The sequence below is a fragment of the Gobius niger genome (assembly GCF_951799975.1).
Source record: "Gobius niger genome assembly, chromosome: 18".
Taxonomy (NCBI): Eukaryota; Metazoa; Chordata; class Actinopteri; order Gobiiformes; family Gobiidae; genus Gobius; species Gobius niger.
Genome location: NC_136869.1, coordinates 29,137,612 through 29,160,189, shown reverse-complemented (window position 1 = coordinate 29,160,189; position 22,578 = coordinate 29,137,612). Strand labels below are relative to the sequence as shown.

The following is a 22,578-nucleotide window of genomic DNA, read 5'->3' as shown; positions in this document are numbered from 1 at the left end:
AGGTTTGTTCGAGATGCCGTTGTGTCTCGCCTGGATGATCGGCGAGAGTAGCCGGCGCAACGGGGGCGGAGAAAAAAGTCTGAAGTCCATCCGACCGCTCCACATGCAGAGAACAACGAGAGCCTCAGATCAGCAGCGTCTCGTTCAGATACCGCGTTCATTTAAAGTTTATCCTAAATAAAAGTCATTCACCTCCTGCTCTGTTTCCTTTACTCCAGAGACATCATTCTTCATCAGAGAAAACTTTCCCATTTGTTTGTTTGTTCAAGTTTGTGAGATAAAACACGTCCTTTTAAATCCTGGGTTGTTCTGAAAAGCATCAAACATGAGCTCTATTTTAGGGGCGATGCAGAACTTTAATAGTTTCAGTCATAGTTTATTTGTTCAGATCTAAAGAGGAGAGAGGAGGGGGAGGAGCATGTTTCTGATCACACAGACTCGTATCCAATCACCTGAGCGTGAGGACAGGTGGGTGTTTTCCCATCATGCACTGGGCCGTGGAGCTGCTGCAGTTCCTCTGGAGAGATGCAGCGGCTGATCCAGTCGGCCGGTCTCGTTGGGGTCTCAGATCTTTCCCTGCCCCACGTGCCCGTGACATCAGAGCCCGTCTGGAGCAAGAACAGAAATCTCACGGCACCGAGAGTCTGCAGTCGCTGTAAGACTGCTCCGTCTGGCTCACCTCGAACACCTGATGCCACAGACAGCGTGTGGAGGGGGCGTGTCAGGCACGGCCAGGGCTTCTTAAAGAGACAGGGGCCTATTTCAAGACGTTAGCTTCAGCCATTTTGAGAAAACAAATTTATTCAAGGCAATTATTTTAATTTACAGTGCCCCCTTTGGCATAGCCATTACAAAGCCCTGTAAATGATTTAAAACTGTGGTTCCCTGGGGGACCTCAGAGGCACAGCAGGGGGGGCTCCAAAGCTTATCTTGATTTGATTTTGAAAGGAAATCTATGTTTATTTATGTTACACTACTACTACTACTACTACTTGTAATTAACCTACCGTCATTGCTAATTGTTTCTTTTAATGGATTTCTCGCAGAAAAATTCCTTTGAATAGAGTAATTATATTATTATTATTGCCCCCCCCCCCGGCAAGTGGAGACAGTTAGGCAGACAAGCATGACTCTAACTCACTACTTGCACATAACCCATAATGCTTTGCGCTTAGGGGGTAGCGATGACCGTGGAGGCCTTTGAGTGCGAAGCTACGGCTAAACAATGATGAAAAACAACTTCTGCTGTGCTCACAACTGCTCCAACAATCAAAAACGTATTCCGGAACTACAAAGCTCTGCACACCAGGTTACCCAGACCTTTTTTCCCGATCGACTTTTCAAAATCAACACATAAAAAGGTACAGATTTTCTTAAGCTTTGGTTTTATGGTATTTGGAAGAATTAGTCTCTTTCGATGACAGCTCGCAACGCCATCTTTTTTACAGCAGCGAACCCCCCAAGGTGCAATGCATTATGGGATTGTGCAAGTAGCAAATCCGCTTGTTTTCATCATGGTCTCAGCTTTTTAGGGTTATATCAAACCTATTCCTCAATAGTTTGGGTTATTTATAAAAAATACAATATTTGCATAAAATAAGAGCAGTTCAATAGTTATGTGGGTCGCAGCTTATGGTCCTGTGATAATGGGTCGTGACACTGAATGAGTTGAGAACCACCGCCTAAGATGACGAAGAGCACCGTGATTTGGGCCAATGTGATGAAGAACAACAGACACATTTAAAGTACCATCTCATGTAAGAAAAGAGAACAGCATCAGTGCAGAAGTCCCTTCAGCACAGCTCTGGTTCCTACTCGGCCCGGTCCAACCAGGTTTAACCAGGTCCCAAACCTGCTCACCTGCTCACCTGCTCACACCTCACAGTCCACAGTCCACAGTCCACAGTCTACAGTCCTTCAAAAAGGAAAGGTAGAGACCCAGAGTGCACTCTCTACTCAGACTCGCAGCAGGGACCTGAGGAGTTCACGAGGGTGGACTCGGCTGTAGAGGGAGGGGTGGCTGTAGAGGGAGGGGCGGCTGTAGAGGGAGGGGTGGCTGTACAGGGAGGGGCGGCTGTAGAGGGAGGGGTGTCAGTAGTGGGAGGGGTCACTTGCGTCGCCGCAGGGAGATCCTCTGCAGTCTGCGGGCCTTCCCACGAGCATCAATGGGCCTCACGTCAGTCATCTTGGAGCGCACCACCTGGTACGCCCGTGCACAGTAACTCGGACGCTTGTAGTAGTAAACTATGGGCCGTGGGAGGGACTCTCCTGGAAACACAACATTCATTTCAGAGGTGTGTTTCTTTTTTTCTTTTCAACACAGTCTTTTTATGCATTTTTCAATAAAGCAAAATACATTAACACAATAAACTAAATAAAATAAGTCACACTCAACCTGAAATCAGACATATTCTATCATTTTTTCCCCCACACTTCCTCTTCTTGTGCTTTAAGATAAGATAAGATAAGATAAGATAAGATAAGATAAGATAAGATAAGATAAGATAAGATAAGATAAGATAAGATAAGATAAGATAAGATAAGATAAGCCTTTATTGATCTCACAAAGGAGAAATTCACTTGTTACAGTCGGCGTTCAAGAAGATCACTCAGAGTTAATAAAGTGCAGCTGATACAGAGATTATTGCACATGTTACTTTACAGTCTTATTGTACAGTCTGACAGCAGTGGGGATGAAGGCTTTGCGGTAGCGCTCCGTCCTGCACTGAGGGTGTCTCAGTCTGCCACTGAGAGAGCTGCTCAGCTCTTCTACAGTCCCGTGCAGTGGGTGGGAGGTGTTGTCCATAATGGAGGTGAGCTTGGCTAACACCCTCCTGTCCCTCACCTCCTCCACAGAGTCCAGGGGGCAGCCCAGGACGGAGCTGGCCCTCCTGACCAGCTTGTTCAGTCTGTTCTTGTCCCGCTCTGTGCGGCCCGGGGCCCAGCACACGGCAGCGTAGTGGACGATCAAAGTGCACAAGCCTTTATTAGGTGCATAACACCAAAAGGTCCATCCAGAATGGTCACCCATACTCCATGCTGTGTAGTAAGTACAAAGATAGCTCAATAGGAAGTTCTCAGCTTCTTCAGGTGTGGAGAAGAGAATAATTTCCCCCACATGAAGAATCCTCATCTTGCCAGGATGTAGATGAAATCCCCGGAAGGATCTAGCCTCGATGAATTTTTTCTTCACTGCGTTGAATGAACTCCTTGTCTTTATGGTTACGACTGAGAAATCTTGAGCCCTCGTGAGTGATTACAAGCTTTTTGGCGAAAAACCAACTCGCTCTGCTCTGGGCCAACTTCAGTTTTGCCAACGTGCAGTTTGCTCTTTCCAAAACAAAGTTCCTGGAAGCATCCAGTCTCAGCCAGAACAGTGGCATGTACTTATCTTATATTTATCTATGGATGGAAATAACTGTCGCACGCAGTGACTGTAGCTCACTTAGCACCACAGCTAAGTCGGCACATTGTTGTGGATCAGCCACACTGTTAGCTGCCAGAACGTGGCCAAATGAGTTGGTTTAGGTCTTTGCGAGAAGCGTGATCTTGATCCAGCCTCACAGCCCTCAATGGTCGATTGTTTAGATATCATGCAGACTTGGTTGGTTATATTCAGCAACAAAACGGAGTTGCAGGGAGCACCCACTCTATGCTGCCATCTTGGTCCGTGGCTCCGCAAAAGTCATCCTCTATTTGCTCAGAAAGCACTTCAAGGATCACATGTCAGGTTACCAGACTTTAAATTCAGAAATGCTACGTTACCAGCTCCTGTTTCCAATCAAGCCTCAAGTGCTAGTGCATGAGTTAAAGCTCAGGAATGTCATGTTCATATAGCGTAGTCTAGAGTAACTTGTGCTTGTGTCTCATTTGCAGTTAAAGGCGGCCCAACAAAGGACACACAACAAATGTTCAACCAAAAAAATAGTATAATAAACAAACATTTATTTCATTAGTGGGCTTGTTTCTTATCAGATCTGATTGGTAAACCTCTCTGGCAATGGGACACCATCAGCTTGTCTCCATGGAGATGTGACAGCCGAACATAGGTTTGTACATTAGCTTTATGAGTACTGAGCAGTACACCTTTACCTTCTATCACAGCGTTCGTCACGGCAGGATCAAGATGGTCATGGAGATGGTTATAGCATTGTCTGCTGTTTCTTTACAAAGCTCTTCTTTGGGGTCCCTTTGACAGAATGGGGGGTAAGGCCTTCCGCTGCTTCAACATACGTTTGGAATGAGGCATAGAACACTTTGCGTGTGGACAGCCTTTTTTTTTCTTTTTTGGTATTTTTAGTGTTAATGTTAATGTAAATGTTTTAACTGTTTTTTTTTTATGTTGTTCTAGGTGGGACTTTCCTGGTTAAATAAAGAATAAATAAAATAAATAAATACCCCAGGTGTTTTGGAAGTGCATTAAAAATATGAAACTAAAATTTCACACAAGTATTCACTCCCTTCAATCCGTACTTGCACAGTTATTTCAGCCTTAATTCTGGGCACACCTGCATTTGGGGCATTTCTTTTGCATTTTGTATTTTTTTTTTTTTTTTTTTTACAGCTATATAGCCTCCTGAGTTTGTCATCCCCACAGCCTGATGCTTCACCATAGTGATAGTATTTGCAGGCATGATGCTTGACATTCAGGCTACATTCAATCTTGGTTTGATCAGACCAGACAATCTTGTTTCTCATGGTCTGAGAGTCGTTAAGGTGCCTTTTGGCAAACTCCAGGCAGGCTGTCATGAGCCTTTTACTCCATCTGGCCACTGGTGGGGTGCTGCAGAGATGGTTTTCCTTCAGGAAGGTTCTCCCATTTCCTCAGAATAACTCTGGAGCTCTGCTAGAGTGGCCATCAGGTTCTTGGCCACCTCCTTCAACCTTTCACAAATGATGGAAGCCACTGTGTTTTTCAGAACATGCAACAATTTTCCCTTCCCTAGATCTGTGCCTCGATACAAACCTGTCTTGGAGGTTAACAGACAGTTCCTTTGACTTCAGGGATTAGTTTCTGCTCTGACAAGCTCTGTCAGCTGTGGAACCTTATAGAGAGGTGTGTGTCTTTCACAAAATGTAATTTTATCACAGGTGGGATCCAGTGTTCCCAGTCCGTGTTGGTCTCCGCCAGGGCTGCCCTTTGTCACCGGTTCTGTTCATAACCTTTATGGACAGAATTTCTAGGCGCGTCCGGTTTGGGAGCCTCAGGATCTCATCTCTGTTTGCAGACGATGTTGTTCTGTTGGCTCAATCAAACCAGGACCTTCAGCTGCTCTGGGGCGGTTTGCAGCCGAGTGTGTAGCGGCCGGGATGAGGATCAGCACCTCCAAATCTGAGGCCATGGTTCTCCTTCCCCTCTACAGGTCGGTGGGGAGTCCTGGCCTCAAGTGGAGGAGTTCAAGTATCTCGGGGTCTTGTTCACGAGTGAGGGACGGATGGAGCGTGAGATCAACAGACGGTTCGGTGCGGCGTCAGCAGTGATGCGGTCGCTGTATCGGAAAAGCAAAGCTCTTGATTTACTGATCAATCTACGTTCCCACCCTCACCTATGGTCATGAGATTTAATGACCGTAAGGACAAGATCACGAATACAAGCGGCCGAAATTAGATAGAATAGAATTAATTGGATAGATAGATAGATAGATAGATAGATAGATAGATAGATAGATAGATAGATAGATAGATAGATAGATAGATAGATAGATAGATAGATAGATAGATAGATAGATAGATAGATAGACAAATAGCATTTGTCCAGTGTTCTCACCACTAGAGGCATCATGAGGAGCATCTACAACCCACAGAAGCTGCTCAGGGAGTGATGCTCATCCAAAATGGCACGTCCATTCGTGCTGTGGCAAGAAGGTTTGCTGTGTCTCCCAGCGCAGTGTCCAGAGCATGGAGGAGATACCAGGAGACAGGCCAGTGCACCAGGAGACCTGGGGGGGGACGACCGAGGTCAACAACCCAGCAGCAGGACCACTATCTGCTCATTTGTGCACGGAGAAACAGGAGAAGCACTGCCCGAGCCCTACAAAATGACCTCCAGAGGGCCACAAATGTGCATGTTGGTCCTCAAACGGTCAGAAACCGACTCCATGAGGGGGGTATGAGGGGGGTATGAGGGCGTTGGGCCGGTGATTACTGCCCAACACCGTGCAGCCCGATTGGCATTTGCCCGAGAACACAGCGATTGGCAGATCATCCAGCATGACCGGTTTGGTGGTGGGTCAGTGATGGTCTGGGGAGGCATTTCATTGGAGGCCGCACAGCCCTCCATGTGCGAGCCAGAGGTTCCCTGACTGGCATTGGGGACCGGGATGAGATCCTCAGACCTATTGTAAGACCATATGCTGGTGCTGTGGGCCCTGGGTTCCTTCTGATGCCTGATAATGCCAGGCCACATGTGGCAAGAGTGTGTCAGCAGTTCCTGCATGATGAAGGTATTGATGTTCTGGACTGGCCTGCCCGTTCCCCAGACTTAAATCCAATAGAGCACATCTGGGACATCATGTCTCGGTCCATCCATCAACGCCACGTGGCACCACAGACTGTCCAGGAGCTGACTGATGCTCTAATCCAGGTCTGGGAGGAGATCCCTCAGGAGGACATCCGTGGTCTCATCAGGAGCATGCCCAGGCGTTGTAGGGAGTGCATTCAGGCACGTGGAGGCCACACACACTACTGAGGATGATACAGACTCGTTTGGAGGAATTTCTACAGAATTTGGATCAACCAGTGACCTGATTTGTCACTTTGATTTTGACTATAATTTTGGATCCAGACCTCCAGGGGCTGAGGATTTGATTTCCATTTAGCATTCTTATGTTATTTTGTTCTCAACACATTGCCCTACACTATGAATAAAGATTTTCATCCGAAAAATCGAATTGATTGACATCCAGGATGTGTTTTTTGAGTGTGCCCTAAGTTTTTGTGAGCAGTGTAGATAGATAGATACTGACCGTTGAGCAGTGAAGGCGTCTTCTCTGATTGGCTGCTGAGGACATGAGACCTGCCCTCTGCCTGCTCCTGTCTCTCGGCTGGGGACAGAGCTTCAGTCTTCTCTGCTGTCTCCTCTGTCCTCATCACTGCGTCCACTGTCCTTCGGGGACTGTCCTTCACTAGTCTCTCCTCAACATTGTCCTGGTCTGACACTTTGGTCCTCTTCCGGGACTTGTCCTCTCCGTCTAAGCACAGAAGCACCATGTGAAACAAGGCACATATTAAACTATATTATACACAAATTGATTCTGCATTCAACTGAACAGGATAATGATATATTATATTTACATTGAAAAGTAAGGAGGGACTTACATTTGTTTTGGTTTTAAACTAGAAATGTCACTTGTTCAAACAAGCTCTCATGGGTCTGTTTATGCCTATCAGGAGCTTTGTAACATTGTTATTTATGGTTGTATAACATTTATTACAGTCATACGACCACAGTGGAGGACAAATACTGTGAAAGACCAATTGTCCTGCAATAAAGAAAATACAACACTGGAACATAAGGAGATGTTTTATAAGCAATACAAAAAAACAGACTAGACTATGTACAAGAAAGACATGGCCATTTTGTTTATATGGCGCATTTCATACACAATGCAACTCAATGCGCCTCAGTAAAGGCCCTGAGACCTCATGAACACAGCCATTGATGACGGGGTGAGAGATTGGACTTAATGATTGTAAATCCCCCTGGATGTTGTAAGATTCTTGTTGGTTTGATCACAAACAGATGGTATGTCCTTCCTTCCCAGAGGTTAGTCTGTGTGGTGATACCTTTCCCGGCCTGGCTCTTCCATGTGTCACGGTTGGTCTGGATCTCCTGGTTCCAGATGACCTTGAAGCTGGTAAAGTCCATGATGGGCACAGAGACACAGCCCTCAGACGCTGTGCTCCTCAGGCTCTTCACATCACTGCCGCTCACACTGTTCAGACTGACACACAGCATACACCACACAAGAGTTAAAAGTGTATTTCAAGCTGCTCTGACTGTGCTCATGAGGAGAATGACACATGCTCCGGTTGTAGACAACCAAAGATGATTCACCAAACATAGATTTTAAACCCACTTTGAAGTAGAGCCATGTAAAGCCTCGTATTTCCACGGTCTCGACATGCATCCAGCTTTCTCACACCCACTTCACTGTAGTTTGCTTTTTTGTTGTTTTGTATTAATAGTGACTATTTTATTTAGGATGTTTTTACAGCTTATAACAACATAGCAAATACAATAAATACTGTCTTTGCTGTACATTTTACAAACAAAAAACACAACATAGACATAACTAGATATTTAAAAATTAGGCAACTAAGCAATTTAAACCAAAACACCATTAAAACAAACAACCAAACATAAATAAAAACACACAATAAATAAATAAGTAGAGAACAGATTTCCAGCAGCTAAACCAAACACATGTGTATGTGTCCCACGCTACAGATTAGTGACTCAGAGTTCTCTTCACTCTGCTTTTGTGCCTTTGTCTGTTGTTTACTTGGTGGTTTCTTTTGACTTTGTGCCGGTATGTTCTCTTCAAGGGGGAGGTCATTAACAGGAAGTAAAAGGCTTCGATGTGGCACACGTAGCGTTTTTTTTGCACCTTGTATACAGGTACCATTGTCAACTCTTTCAACTACTCTGTGCACTACCTGCTCCCAATATGAGCGCAGCTTGCCAGGTCCACCTCTCTGTGATAGATTTCTGACTAAGGCCTGTTTCACACCGCACGCAGATTCGTCAACGAATTGACGAGCGAACCAGCCAGCGCCAGCATTCAAGTTGTTCAGATGGGAAAGCTCTTGTGTGTTCAGACAGCACGCCGAGGCGGCGCGGAGAGAAGCGGCTCGGGCGCTGCCGCCTCCGCTCCCAAAAGCAGAAATGGAACTCGAGCACATTTCTTTCGCGTGTGGGCTGCACAGCGAAGCGGCTTTCAACACCAAAATCTACAAAAATACACTTTTATAAAGCAATTTCACGTCTATCCAATCGTGTACTTGGAATACATTAAGGAAATATACTGAAATATAACTTTAGGCGTATTAATAACATAATTTTCCATGCCTACTTTTTTTATTCTTTTTTTTTTTATTGTGCTTAAAACACATTTTGCACGTTAAGGAGACATATCAGTTGAATTCCTATCTTATAATAATTATAGTGTTGCTTTAGAATGAACCACGAGACGTTGTTTTGAGTCCAATACTATGCTAGGCGCTTCGCCCCCGCTCCGTGGCAGTATGAATACATGGCGCTCGCTGCGAGGTAGTTCTGCCGCAAAGGGCGCTCGGCTCTGAGCTCGGCGTGCGGTGTGAAACAGGCGTAGCACTCCCCTGACTGGAGAACCACACCCCTGACAGATTTATCATGAGGACTTTTCACATTCTTTTTAGCATTTACAGCATATTGCGATTTAGTCTCTCTACTGGATTGCACTGTGGGTGGCATCGAGATCCGGGAGGGGTCCGGGAGTGTCCAATACCAGCCTACTGCTCGAGCCTGCTGAACAAACTGTTCTCAAATTCTTTGCCTTGGTCATGATCGATTTTATCAGGGTAGCCAAAACAGGGAATACAATCATGAAAAATCTTGTCTGCTGCCATTTTCCCTGACTTATTTCTCATAAGCTTGAGCAAATCTGGTAAAGTGATCTTCAACCACCAGTATGTAATCATAGCCTTGACTTTGCTCTGATAGTGAATGGACACAAGTTCGAAAGGGCTTCTGGTGGAAATGTGTCTCATAGGTGCTCTTTGTGGGAGGTTAGGACGTTTCTGTTTTATACAGGAGCAATTTTAATTAACATAGTCCTCAATCCCAGCTATACGGGACATGTCATTGTGAAGGGACTTTAATATGACCGGTTTGAGTTTCTCAGGAACGACCAGCTGTTTGTGTCGACATGTCCTGCAAAGAATCCCTTTTCCACTTCATACAACATTCTTTTTGTCTCTTGTCATGTTCCTTTTATCTTTCTCACTAGGTGTCTGCTGATTTGACACTTTGCGTCCTCCCCTATGACATCTCATCTGTGTGTGTTTTGTCCAGTTGCAGTTCCTGAACTGCTTCACTGCCTTGCCACACAGCAGTAACCACATCAGCTGGGATGATACTTGTGTGGTCACTCATGCGATCCTGTACGGTGCACCAAATCCTTCGTTAGAGGCGTCAGTGTGGAACACGAATGGGAAATCAAAGTTTGGGTTGGCCAGGACACGGGGATTTATCATAAGTTTAGTCACCAGCAGCTTGTGTTTCTCAGTCCATGTGATGGGTGTTTTTGATGCAACTGTCCCCTGTCTTCCTTTCTTTGCTTGCCATTGCTTTTATACTTTTGTTCTTGTTGACCTTTCCATCACTTTGTTTTTTCTTTGTTTGTTTAAACAGCGGTTTGGCGACATGTGAAAAATCTTGGATGAAGGAGCGATAGAGCCTAAAAAGCCTAACAGTGACTTGACATCTCCTACAGTCTGTGGCTCTTTTTTCCTTTAGTGCTTTAGTCCTAACCCTAACCAGAGACCAAGCAGCCAGGATAACAAACTTAAAACTTGTTTCAGGTGGTTTACGTGGTCCTCAAATGTCTTTGAATAAAACAGTACATTGTCGAGATATGGGGCACAACATTCATCCTGAATACCCTCCAGCACTCTTTCAATACATCTCTGAAATGCTGCGGGTGTGTCTGTCAGTCCGAATAGTATTCTAATCCATTCATAAAGCCCCACGGAGTACTGACAGCTGTGAGGTGCCTGGACTCTTCGGTGACAAATCCTTGGTGGTGTGCGCGCCCTTGGTCTAGAATGGGGAACCACGAGTTTCCACCTAAACTATCAAGCAAGTCCTGTATTTGTGGCAAGGGGTGGCGGTCAACAATAGTCTTTTTGTTTAGTCCCGGAAATCTCCACAAAGACATAAACTTTGGTCTTTCTACCTCACACACACAACTGGGAAGGAGTATGAGGAAGTTGACCTGCGAATCCAACCTCTGTGCAAAAGATTTTGCATATAGTCCTTCACTTTTTTGAATAGGGGTTTAGGGATCAAGTGGTAGCATTTCTGAACTCGGTTGTGTTCTACGACATTGATTTTTAACTTTAAATCTGGTATTTGTACAACCTATGTCCCCTTCACCTCTAGCAAAGATATCAGACTTGCACACTAAATCCTTGTTCACGATCAAGGTGTTCTAAATTGACAGGAGGATGCCATTTCTCTGAAGTTTTGGACTGTGGAGAACTGTTAGCTGTGTCACTATTGATCTGAGCTGTGCACATACAGGTCTCAGATTCTGACTTTGTAGTACTCGTATTTACAAGCATGGTACATGATCTCCTCAACGTGACCTAAAATGGTTCTTGCTGGCAGAAAAATGTCATGTTTACTGTGGTTACTGACAGGAATCTTACTTGCGTTGAACCCGCAGGTCCATTAACTAAAGCAGGAAACTGTAAACCCTCTGGCAAGTCTGGATTCAGTGTAGGTTCAAATAAGACTGTGCCACTCAGTGGCAACCCCCATGAGCTGCCACCTTAACGTGGTGGGGTTGTTTGAGGAGCCGAATGATCCGAGGAGCTATGTTGTCCGGGGATTTATGCCCCTGGTAGGGTCCCCCGTGGCAAACAGGTCAGAGGTGACGGGTCAGACGAAGAGCAGCTCAGAAGACTCTTATGGACGTACACTACACAAGGACCGTGACGTCGCCCGGCCTGGCGCAGCCGGGGGGCCCCACCCTGGAGCCAGACCTGGGGTTGGGGCCCGAACGCGAGCGTCTGGTGGCCGGGCCTCTGCCCACGGGGCCCAGCTGGGCACAGCCCGAAGGGAGGACGTGGGCCCGCCCTCCTGTGGACTCACCACCCGCAGAGGGATCCATAGGGGTCGGGTGCTAAGAGGACTGGGTGGCAGTCAGAGGCGGGTGCCTCGGCGACCTGGTCCGCATGCGCAGCTTCTGGCGTTCGGGACATGGAACATCACTTCGCTGGGGGGGAAGGAGCCTGAGCTTGTGCAGGAGGTTGAGAGATACCGGCTAGATGTAGTCGGGCGCACCTCCACGCACAGCTTGGGTTCCGGATCCCAACTCCTGGAGAGAGGCTGGACTCTCCCTTTTTCTGGAGTTGCCCGTGGGGAGAGGCGGCGGGCTAGGGCGGGTCTGCTCATATCCCCCCAGCTCAGCCGTCACGTGTTGGAGTTCACCCCGGTGGACGAGAGGGTCGCGTCCCTACGCCTCCGGGTCGGGGACAGGTCTCTCACCGTTGTCTCGGCCTACGGGCCCAACATCGGTGCAGAGTACCCGGCCTTCTTGGAGTCCCTGGGAGGGGTACTTGATGGTGCTCCGACTGGGGACTCCATTGTTCTGCTGGGGGACTTCAACGGCCACGTGGGTAACGACAGTGAGACCTGGGAGGGAGTGATTGGGAAGAACGGCCTCCCCGATCTGAACCCGAGTGGTGTTCTGTTATTGGACTTCTGTGCTAGCCACGGTTTGTCCATAACGAACACCATGTTCGAGCACAAGGGTGTCCATAAGTGCACATGGCACCAGGACACCCTCGGCAGGAGGTCGATGATCGACTTTGTAGTTGTGTCGTCTGATCTCCGGCCACGTGTCTCAGACACTCGGGTAAAGAGAGGGGCGGAGCTGTCAAATGATCCCCACCTGGTGGTGAGCTGGATCCGCTGGCAAGGGGGGAAGCCGGTCAGACCTGGCAGGCCCAAGTGTGTTGTGAGGGTCTGCTGGGAACGTCTGGCGGATCCCTCTGTCAGTGGGGTCTTCAACTCCCACCTCCGGAAGAGCTTCACCCAGATTCCGAGGGAGGCTGGGGACATGGAGTCCGAGTGGACTCTGTTCTCCTCCTCCATTGTTGATGCGGCTGCTCGCAGTTGTGGCCGTAAGGTGGCAATCCCCGAACCCGGTGGTGGCGCCCGGAAGTAAGGGATGCCGTCAAGCTGAAGAAGGAGTCCTACCTGGCCTTGTTGGCTTGTGGGACTCCGGAGGCAGCTGAGAGGTACCGGCAGGCCAAGTGTGCTGCAGCTCGTGCGGTCACAGAGGGGGGGAGTTCAGAGAAGCCATGGTGGAAGACTATCGGTCGGCCTCGAGGAGATTCTGGCAAACCATCCGGCGCCTCAGGAGGGGGAAGCAGTGCTTCACCAACACTGTTTACAGTGCGGGTGGGGGGCTGCTGACCTCCACTGGGGATGTCGTCGGGCGGTGGAAAGAGTACTTCGAGGACCTCCTCAATCCCGTCGTCACGTCTTCCAATGAGGAAGCAGACTCGGAGGTGGGCTCGCCCATCACCCAAGCTGAAGTCACCGAGGTGGTGAGAAAGCTCCTCGGTGGCTCCGGGGGTGGATGAGATTCGCCCTGAGTACCTTAAGTCTCTGGATGTTGTAGGACTGTCTGACACGTCTCTGCAACATCGCGTGGCGGTCGGGGACAGTACCCCTGGATTGGCAGACCGGGGTGGTGGTCCCTCTCTTTAAGAAGGGGGACCGGAGGGTGTGTTCCAATTAAAGAGGGATCACCCTCCTCAGCCTCCCCGGTAAGGTCTACTCCAGGGTGCTGGAGAGGAGGATCCGGCCGATAGTCGAACCTTGGATCCAGGAGGAACAATGCGGTTTTCGTCCTGGTCGTGGCACACTGGACCAGCTCTATGCCCTCCGTCGGGTGCTCGAGGGTTCGTGGGAGTTTGCCCAACCAGTCCACATGTGTTTTGTGGATCTGGAGAAAGCGTTCGACCGCGTCCCTCGTGGTGCCCTGTGGGGGGTGCTCCGGGAGTATGGGGTCCGGGGCCCTCTGCTAAGGGCTGTCCGTTCCCTGTATGAGCAGCAGGAGCTTGGTTTGCATTGCCGGCAGTAAGTCAGACCTGTTCCCGGTGCGTGTTGGTCTCCGCCAGGGCTGCCCTTTGTCACCGGTTCTGTTCATTATTTATGACAGAGTTATAAATAATGACAGAGTTATGGACAGAATTTCTAGGCGCAGCCAGGGGCCGAAGGGTGTCCGGTTTGGGAGCCTCAGAGTCTCATCTCTGCTGTTTGCGGATGATGTTGTTCTGTTGGCTTCAACCAACCAGGACCTTCAGCACGCACTGGGGCGGTTTGCAGCCGAGTGTGTAGCGGCCGGGATGAGAATCAGCACCTCCAAATCTGAGGCCATGGTTCTCCACCGGAAAACGGTGGCTTCCCCTCTTCAGGTCGGTGGGGAGTCCTTACCTCAAGTGGAGGAGTTCAAGTATCTCGGGGTCTTGTTCACGAGTGAGGGACGGATGGAGCGTGAGATGGACAGACGGATCGGTGCGGCGTCAGCAGTGATGCGGTCGCTGTATCGGTCTGTCGTGGTGAAGAGGGAGCTGAGTCGGGGCAAAGCTCTCGATTTACCGATCGATCTACGTTCACACCCTCACCTATGGTCATGAGATTTGGGTCATGACCGAAAGGACAAGATCGCGAATACAAGCGGCCGAAATGAGTTTCCTTCGCAGGGTGGCTGGGCGCACCCTCCGAGATCGGGTGAGGAGCTCAGTCACCCGGGAGGAGCTCGGAGTAGAGTCGCTGCTCCTTCACGTCGAAAGGAGCCAGCTGAGGTGGCTCGGGCATCTGTTCCGGATGCCTCCTGGTCGCCTCCCGCGGGAGGTGTTCCAGGCATGTCCTAGTGGGACAAGGCCTCGTGGAAGACCCGGGACACGGTGGTGGGACTATGTCTCCGAGCTGGCCTGGTGTCGCCTCGGGGTCCCCCCAGAACAGCTGGAGGAGGTGTGTGTGGACCGGGAAGTCTGGGCATCTCTGCTGAGACTGCTGCCCCCGCGACCCGGCCCCGGATAAAGCGGAAGAAAATGGATGGATAGCACTCAGTGGTCTAGACTCGACATGGCACCGAATCTCAGTGTACTGCACTCTGTGCTGTAGTGTAGTGTTGTATAGTATAGTGTAGTGTTGTATAGTATAGTGTAGTGTTGTATAGTATAGTGCAGTGTTGTATAGTATAGTGTACTGTACTGTCTGCTGTAGTTTAGTGTAGTATAGTGTACTGTGCTGTGTGCTGTAGTGTTGTATAATATAGTGCAGTGTTGTATAGTATAGTATAGTGTTGTATAGTGTACTGTACTGTCTGCTGTAGTTTAGTGTAGTATAATGTACTGTACTGTCTGCTGTAGTTTAGTGTAGTATAATGTACTGTACTGTCTGCTGTAGTTTAGTGTAGTATAGTGTACTGTACTGTGTGCTGTAGTTTAGTGTAGTACAGTATACTGTACTGTGTTCTGTAGTGTAGTGTAGTATAGTATACTGTACTGTGTTCTGTAGTGTAGTGTAGTATAGTATACTGTACTGTGTGCTGTAGTGTAGTATTGTATAGTATACTGTACTGTGTGTTGTAGTGTAGTATTGTATAGTATACTGTACTGTGTGCTGTAGTGTAGTATAGTGTACTGTGTGCTGTAGTGTAGTATTGTATAGTATACTGTACTGTGTGTTGTAGTGGAATACTGTACTGTGTGCTGTAGTGTAGTATTGTATAGTATACTGTACTGTGTGTTGTAGTGTAATATAGTATAGTATACTGTACTGTGTGCTGTAGTGTAGTATAGTATAGTATACTGTACTGTGTGCTGTAGTGTAGTATTGTATAGTATACTGTACTGTGTGTTGTAGTGGAATACTGTACTGTGTGCTGTAGTGTAGTATTGTATAGTGCACTGTACTGTGTGCTGTAGTGTAGTGTAGTATAGTATACTGTACTGTGTGTTGTAGTGTAGTATTGTATAGTATACTGTACTGTGTGTTGTAGTGTAGTATTGTATAGTATACTGTACTGTGTGTTGTAGTGTAGTATTGTATAGTATACTGTACTGTGTGCTGTAGTGTAGTATTGTATAGTATACTGTACTGTGTGTTGTAGTGCAGTATTGTATAGTATACTGTACTGTGTGCTGTAGTGTAGTATTGTATAGTGCACTGTACTGTGTGTTGTAGTGCAGTATTTTATAGTATACTGTACTGTGTGCTGTAGTGTAGTATTGTATAGTGCACTGTACTGTGTGCTGTAGTGTAGTATAGTATAGTATACTGTACTATGTGCAGTAGTGTAGTATTGTATAGTATACTGTACTGTGTGTTGTAGTGTAGTATTGTATAGTGCACTGTACTGTGTGTTGTAGTGTAGTATTGTATAGTATACTGTACTGTGTGTTGTAGTGGAATACTGTATTGTGTGCTGTAGTGTAGTATTGTATAGTATACTGTACTGTGTGCTGTAGTGTAGTATAGTATAGTATACTGTACTGTGTGCTGTAGTGTAGTATAGTATAGTATACTGTACTGTGTGCTGTAGTGTAGTATTGTATAGTATACTGTACTGTGTGCTGTAGTGTAGTATTATATAGTATACTGTACTGTGTGTTGTAGTGGAATACTGTACTGTGTGCTGTAGTGTAGTATTGTATAGTGCACTGTACTGTGTGCTGTAGTGTAGTATTGTATAGTGCACTGTACTGTGTGTTGTAGTGTAGTATTGTATAGTATACTGTACTGTGTGCTGTAGTGTAGTATAGTATAGTATAGTATAGTATAGTATAGTATAGTATAGTATAGTATAGTATAGTATAGTATAGTATACTGTACTGTGTGCTGTAGTGTAGTATTGTATAGTATACTGTACTGTGTGCTGTAGTGTAGTATTGTATAGTATACTGTACTGTGTGCTGTAGTGTAGTATTGTATAGTATACTGTACTGTGTGCTGTAGTGTAGTGTAGTATAGTATACTGTACTGTGTGCTGTAGTGTAGTATAGTATAGTATACTGTACTGTGTACTGTAGTGTAGTATAGTATAGTATACTGTACTGTGTGCTGTAGTGTAGTATAGTATAGTATACTGTACTGTGTGCTGTAGTGTAGTATTGTATAGTATACTGTACTGTGTGCTGTAGTGTAGTATTATATAGTATACTGTACTGTGTGTTGTAGTGGAATACTGTACTGTGTGCTGTAGTGTAGTATTGTATAGTGCACTGTACTGTGTGTTGTAGTGTAGTATTGTATAGTATACTGTACTGTGTGCTGTAGTGTAGTATAGTATAGTATAGTATAGTATAGTATAGTATAGTATAGTATAGTATACTGTACTGTGTGCTGTAGTGTAGTATTGTATAGTATACTGTACTGTGTGCTGTAGTGTAGTATTGTATAGTATACTGTACTGTGTGTTGTAGTGTAGTATTGTATAGTATACTGTACTGTGTGCTGTAGTGTAGTGTAGTATAGTATACTGTACTGTGTGCTGTAGTGTAGTATAGTATAGTATAGTATAGTATAGTATAGTATAGTATAGTATAGTATACTGTACTGTGTGCTGTAGTGTAGTATTGTATAGTATACTGTACTGTGTGCTGTAGTGTAGTATTGTATAGTATACTGTACTGTGTGCTGTAGTGTAGTATTGTATAGTATACTGTACTGTGTGCTGTAGTGTAGTGTAGTATAGTATACTGTACTGTGTGCTGTAGTGTAGTATTGTATAGTATACTGTACTGTGTGTTGTAGTGTAGTATTGTATAGTATACTGTACTGTGTGCTGTAGTGTAGTGTAGTATAGTATACTGTACTGTGTGCTGTAGTGTAGTATAGTATAGTATAGTATAGTATAGTATAGTATAGTATAGTATAGTATACTGTACTGTGTGCTGTAGTGTAGTATTGTATAGTATACTGTACTGTGTGCTGTAGTGTAGTATTGTATAGTATACTGTACTGTGTGCTGTAGTGTAGTATTGTATAGTATACTGTACTGTGTGCTGTAGTGTAGTGTAGTATAGTATACTGTACTGTGTGCTGTAGTGTAGTATAGTATAGTATAGTATAGTATAGTATAGTATAGTATAGTATAGTATAGTATACTGTACTGTGTGCTGTAGTGTAGTATTGTATAGTATACTGTTCTGTGTGCTGTAGTGTAGTATAGTATAGTATAGTATAGTATAGTATAGTATACTGTACTGTGTGTTGTAGTGTAGTATTGTATAGTATACTGTACTGTGTGCTGTAGTGCAGTATTGTATAGTATACTGTACTGTGTGCTGTAGTGTAGTATTGTATAGTATACTGTACTGTGTGTTGTAGTGTAGTATTGTATAGTATACTGTACTGTGTGCTGTAGTGTAGTATTGTATAGTATACTGTACTGTGTGCTGTAGTGTAGTATTGTATAGTATACTGTATTGTGTGCTGTAGTGTAGTATTGTATAGTATACTGTACTGTGTGTTGTAGTGTAGTATTGTATAGTATACTGTACTGTGTGCTGTAGTGTAGTATTGTATAGTATACTGTACTGTGTGCTGTAGTGTAGTATTGTATAGTATACTGTATTGTGTTCTGTAGTGTAGTATTGTATAGTATACTGTACTGTGTGCTGTAGTGTAGTATTGTATAGTATACTGTACTGTGTGCTGTAGTGTAGTATTGTATAGTATACTGTACTGTGTGCTGTAGTGCAGTATTGTATAGTATACTGTACTGTGTGCTGTAGTGTAGTATTGTATAGTATACTGTACTGTGTGTTGTAGTGCAGTATTGTATAGTATACTGTACTGTGTGCTGTAGTGTAGTATTGTATAGTGCACTGTACTGTGTGCTGTAGTGTAGTATAGTATAGTATACTGTACTGTGTGCTGTAGTGTAGTGTAGTATAGTATACTGTACTATGTGCAGTAGTGTAGTATTGTATAGTGCACTGTACTGTGTGCTGTAGTGTAGTATTGTATAGTATACTGTACTGTGTGCTGTAGTGTAGTATTGTATAGTATACTGTACTGTGTGCTGTAGTGTAGTATTGTATAGTATACTGTACTGTGTGCTGTAGTGTAGTATTGTATAGTGCACTGTACTGTGTGCTGTAGTGTAGTATAGTATAGTATACTGTACTATGTGCAGTAGTGTAGTATTGTATAGTGCACTGTACTGTGTGCTGTAGTGTAGTATTGTATAGTATACTGTACTGTGTGCTGTAGTGTAGTATTGTATAGTATACTGTACTGTGTGCTGTAGTGTAGTATACTGTACTGTATTGTGTGCTGTAGTGTAGTATACTGTACTGTACTGTGTGCTGTAGTGGAATACTGTGCCCACTGTGACTTGTCATATCGAGCTACATACTGAATGGATTGGTTGAGTCCCGTGGAGATAACGCACCTGCTAAAAGAAACCGGTATCGGAAGCAGATCCTCAGATTAAGTCGAGAGTGAAATTGAGTTTGGAACAAAGGAGCGGCATGGATGGCTTTTACCACCAGCACATGCTGCTGACTTCTGAGCTCTCTTTGTCCCAGAGGAAAACCAAGAATCTTTATGTCTGAGCTTGTCATTTTGACGTGATTGCAACTGTTCAGTTACTGTTCAGTTACTTTCAGTACTTTAAGGTTCAGTTACTTTCAGTAACTGAACCTTAACTTAATATTGACTTTCAGATAAACTCAAGAATAATATTATCTGATTATTCATCCTTTAAACCCCATTCTGTAATCTAATGTTGGGTTTTGCATTTCATTATTTAATGCAGTCTGTTAATATATATTCATAAAACCTCCATAAACCACAGTTTGCTTTGTTAATGTCTGTGTTTATCATTTCAGACTAAGGGTCAATGTGTATGGTTCAAGAATTCACTCCTTCATATTAATCTGTAGTTTAGCCTCTTATTCTTACTTTAAATTGGTCGCTTTTTTTAACTTTAAACCAACTTGAACCAACTTATGAATGAATGAATAAACCCATGAATTGATTAATGTTGTAGTGTTCTGTAGTGTAGTGTACTGAAGTGTTGGTGTACCTGGAGTGGCGGAGCCCGCCGGCCCCAGAGCGAGTGGCCTCCTCCATCAGAGGACTGACGATCTTCTCAATCATGTCAGAGAGCACAGTGAAGGTGGGCTCCACAATGAAGTCTATAAAGCCTGAAGAGACAGTAGAGCTCAGCCCCATCCACACACTCTGAATCCAAAGGACTTTTCATATAAACTCTTTCTGAACGCTAATGATGTCAGCATACTGTTAAAACTAAATGAACAAACACATGTTTTTACATAAAATGAACATAAAAATACATAGAAAGTCAACATATTTTGATTTGCAGTAGATTACCGATCTGCGACTGAGCCACCATGGTGGATTTGCGGTCACACAGAGGAGAGAAGGGCAGCCCCAGCTCTGCCTCTTTGTCCCCCTGAAACAAGCAGGTCAATAGTACTTCATAACAGTATATGCATTCATTATGTAAGGGACAAGATCAACTTCATTTTTCACACAGGGCAGGGCCCGCAGATGGTGCAAGGGTGATATGGTGTTATGGAGGATGACACTTGGCTTATGTTGTAATTTGGACAAAGCCATAATCACACGTTTGACCAAAATTGAAGGTGTGAGTATGTTGTGAGTTTGAGCATGCACTTTTACTGGTATAATGGCAGCACAACACAAAGCGGCATATGAAGCACACAAACTCAAATTTAATGAAATCATTCACAGTGCCATAATGGCAATATGGACAAAGCATTAAGATGAATGAAAATGTTTTTTCAGATTCTTTGTTTGTGCTTTGGTGACAGTGGAAAAGTTTTACCAGTCTACATTTCTCTGACACTTGAGGCAAATCTCGCCTCATTCCTCTCTCCCTCTCCTGGATATTATTTCAATACGTGTGGGTTTGAGTGTGTCTAGTACCTGTCTGTCCAGCGATCGTAAAATCCCCTTTTAAACATGTTTGTAATCCAGCGCCTTGTGTAATATGCCCAAGAATGTTTATGTCAGAGCATGTCATTTTGACGTGATTGTATTCAGTTAATAGAAGCGTATGATTCCCCTCATCCAAATGCCTGTGCGGGAAAGGCATTTCAAACCACAGCTGCTGATCGTCATGAATACTTCCTCTTTTCAGACGGTGTCTCCGTTTGACTTGTGTCTTTATGACACAAGTGAAGAGGTGGTTATGTTGCTCCAAATTCAGATAATCAATTAATCAACTACATTATACTATCAATTATTCCTCAATGTATGTTTGGTCTCCTCGTGCCTCCTCCCGCCGTGTTCTGAACAGCTGATGCGTGTTGCCGTTTATTCACACCGGTCTTCCGCTCCTGCCGCCACACGCACTCATTACATACGTGTGCATTTATATTGACAATACACAGGAATCAACTGCCCCTGCCGTGTGAACCGCATTAGTGTTATTTTGAGTTTTGTTTTCACTTGCGGTGATTGCCTGAATATTGAAAATAATAATAAAGCCCTTAGTATATGAACATGCCATAGCTCATTTGAAATCTCAGAACCTTAAGAGTTGAGTTATTGAGCTTCAACTGACAGAGGCCTGCAGAAGCACTCCTTTGGACAGCAGTGAGTACCTTTTTAAAAAAAAAATGGTTTATTTAACCAGGAAAGTCCCACTGATATTAAGAATGTCTTTTACAGGGGAAGCTATTGTACCTGTTTCTAGTTCTAGAGGAAACCTACACAGACACAGGGAGAACATGCAGATTCCACACAGAAAGGCTGGTCCAGGTGGGAATTGAACCCGGACCTTATAGCTGAGAAGCGCGAGCACTAACCACTGCTCTACTGTGCCGTACCTGTCTGAAGAACTCCTCCAGAAGCGAGGAGGTCCAGCGGTGGTGTAGGTCCCAGCGTTTTGCAGGATGACTGATGTCGGCTGTGTGCAGCAGCAATGACAGGGCCTTTGGTTTGTCGATACTGAAATAAAATGACAGGAACGGCCAAAGAGAGACTGAATTAGGGCTGCTCGATATGATCTTTTTATTTTCAGATACAGCAACTGTACAGAATATAGCAATGATTTTATTGTGATATATGTATATATATAAAACACAGTATGTTTCTTTAACCTCTAATTTCTAAGACTAGACTTTTTTTTTTACAGCAAATTAAGTCAAAACATCCATCCATCCATTTTCTGTTTTATCTTGGGTATCACCAGGTCTTCCGAGGGGCCTCCTTCCAATGGGACATACCCAGAACACATTTCCAGGGACAGACCAGGTGGCATCCGAAATGATGCCCGAGTCTCCTCAGCTGGCTCCTCTCGATGTGAAGGAGCAGCGGCTCTACTCCGAGCTCCTCCAGTGTGACTGAGGTCCTCAGCCTGTCTCTATGATCATGTCAGAGGATCTAAGGGCCAGCCAGGTTTCTCCTGAGTGCTACAGTTTCCCCGACCTCCTCATGCGGGTCAGGGTGACACAGCGCGGCTCAGCCACAGCAGCTCTGGACTAACACATGAACACTATTGCGTTGTACGCTTGTACAATAACAATAAAGCACTTACTTACTTACTGAAAGCGCTCAGCCACCCTGCAAAGGGAACTCATTTCGACCACTTGTATCCCCGACCTTGTCTTTTCGATCATTACCCAAATCTCATGATTAGGTCAAGGTCAAGGTCAAGTTTATTTCTATAGCACATTTACAACAACCACGGCTGCCCAAAGTGCTTCACAACACAAACAGATGATAAAAACTATGAATACAAATACAAACAAGGCATAATAACTACGTCAAAATCAATTAAACAAAAATACAAT

The 22,578-nt window shown here is 45.0% G+C and overlaps 1 protein-coding gene across 1 annotated transcript in view; it reads right to left on the bottom strand.

The window, feature by feature from the left end:
• Positions 1-2,043: 2,043 nt before the first annotated feature.
• LOC306977605 (dual specificity calcium/calmodulin-dependent 3',5'-cyclic nucleotide phosphodiesterase 1A-like) overlaps positions 2,044-22,578 on the bottom strand; it is a 61,737-nt gene continuing 41,202 nt past the window's right edge. The window contains exons 12-17 of the mRNA XM_079576000.1: positions 21,613-21,733; positions 20,129-20,210; positions 19,821-19,941; positions 7,786-7,943; positions 6,966-7,190; positions 2,044-2,268 (exon numbers count right to left, since the gene is read on the bottom strand). Coding sequence (XP_079432126.1) covers positions 2,108-2,268; positions 6,966-7,190; positions 7,786-7,943; positions 19,821-19,941; positions 20,129-20,210; positions 21,613-21,733 — 868 coding nt within the window. The 3' untranslated portion in view covers positions 2,044-2,107. The remainder of the gene's footprint in view (positions 2,269-6,965; positions 7,191-7,785; positions 7,944-19,820; positions 19,942-20,128; positions 20,211-21,612; positions 21,734-22,578) is intronic.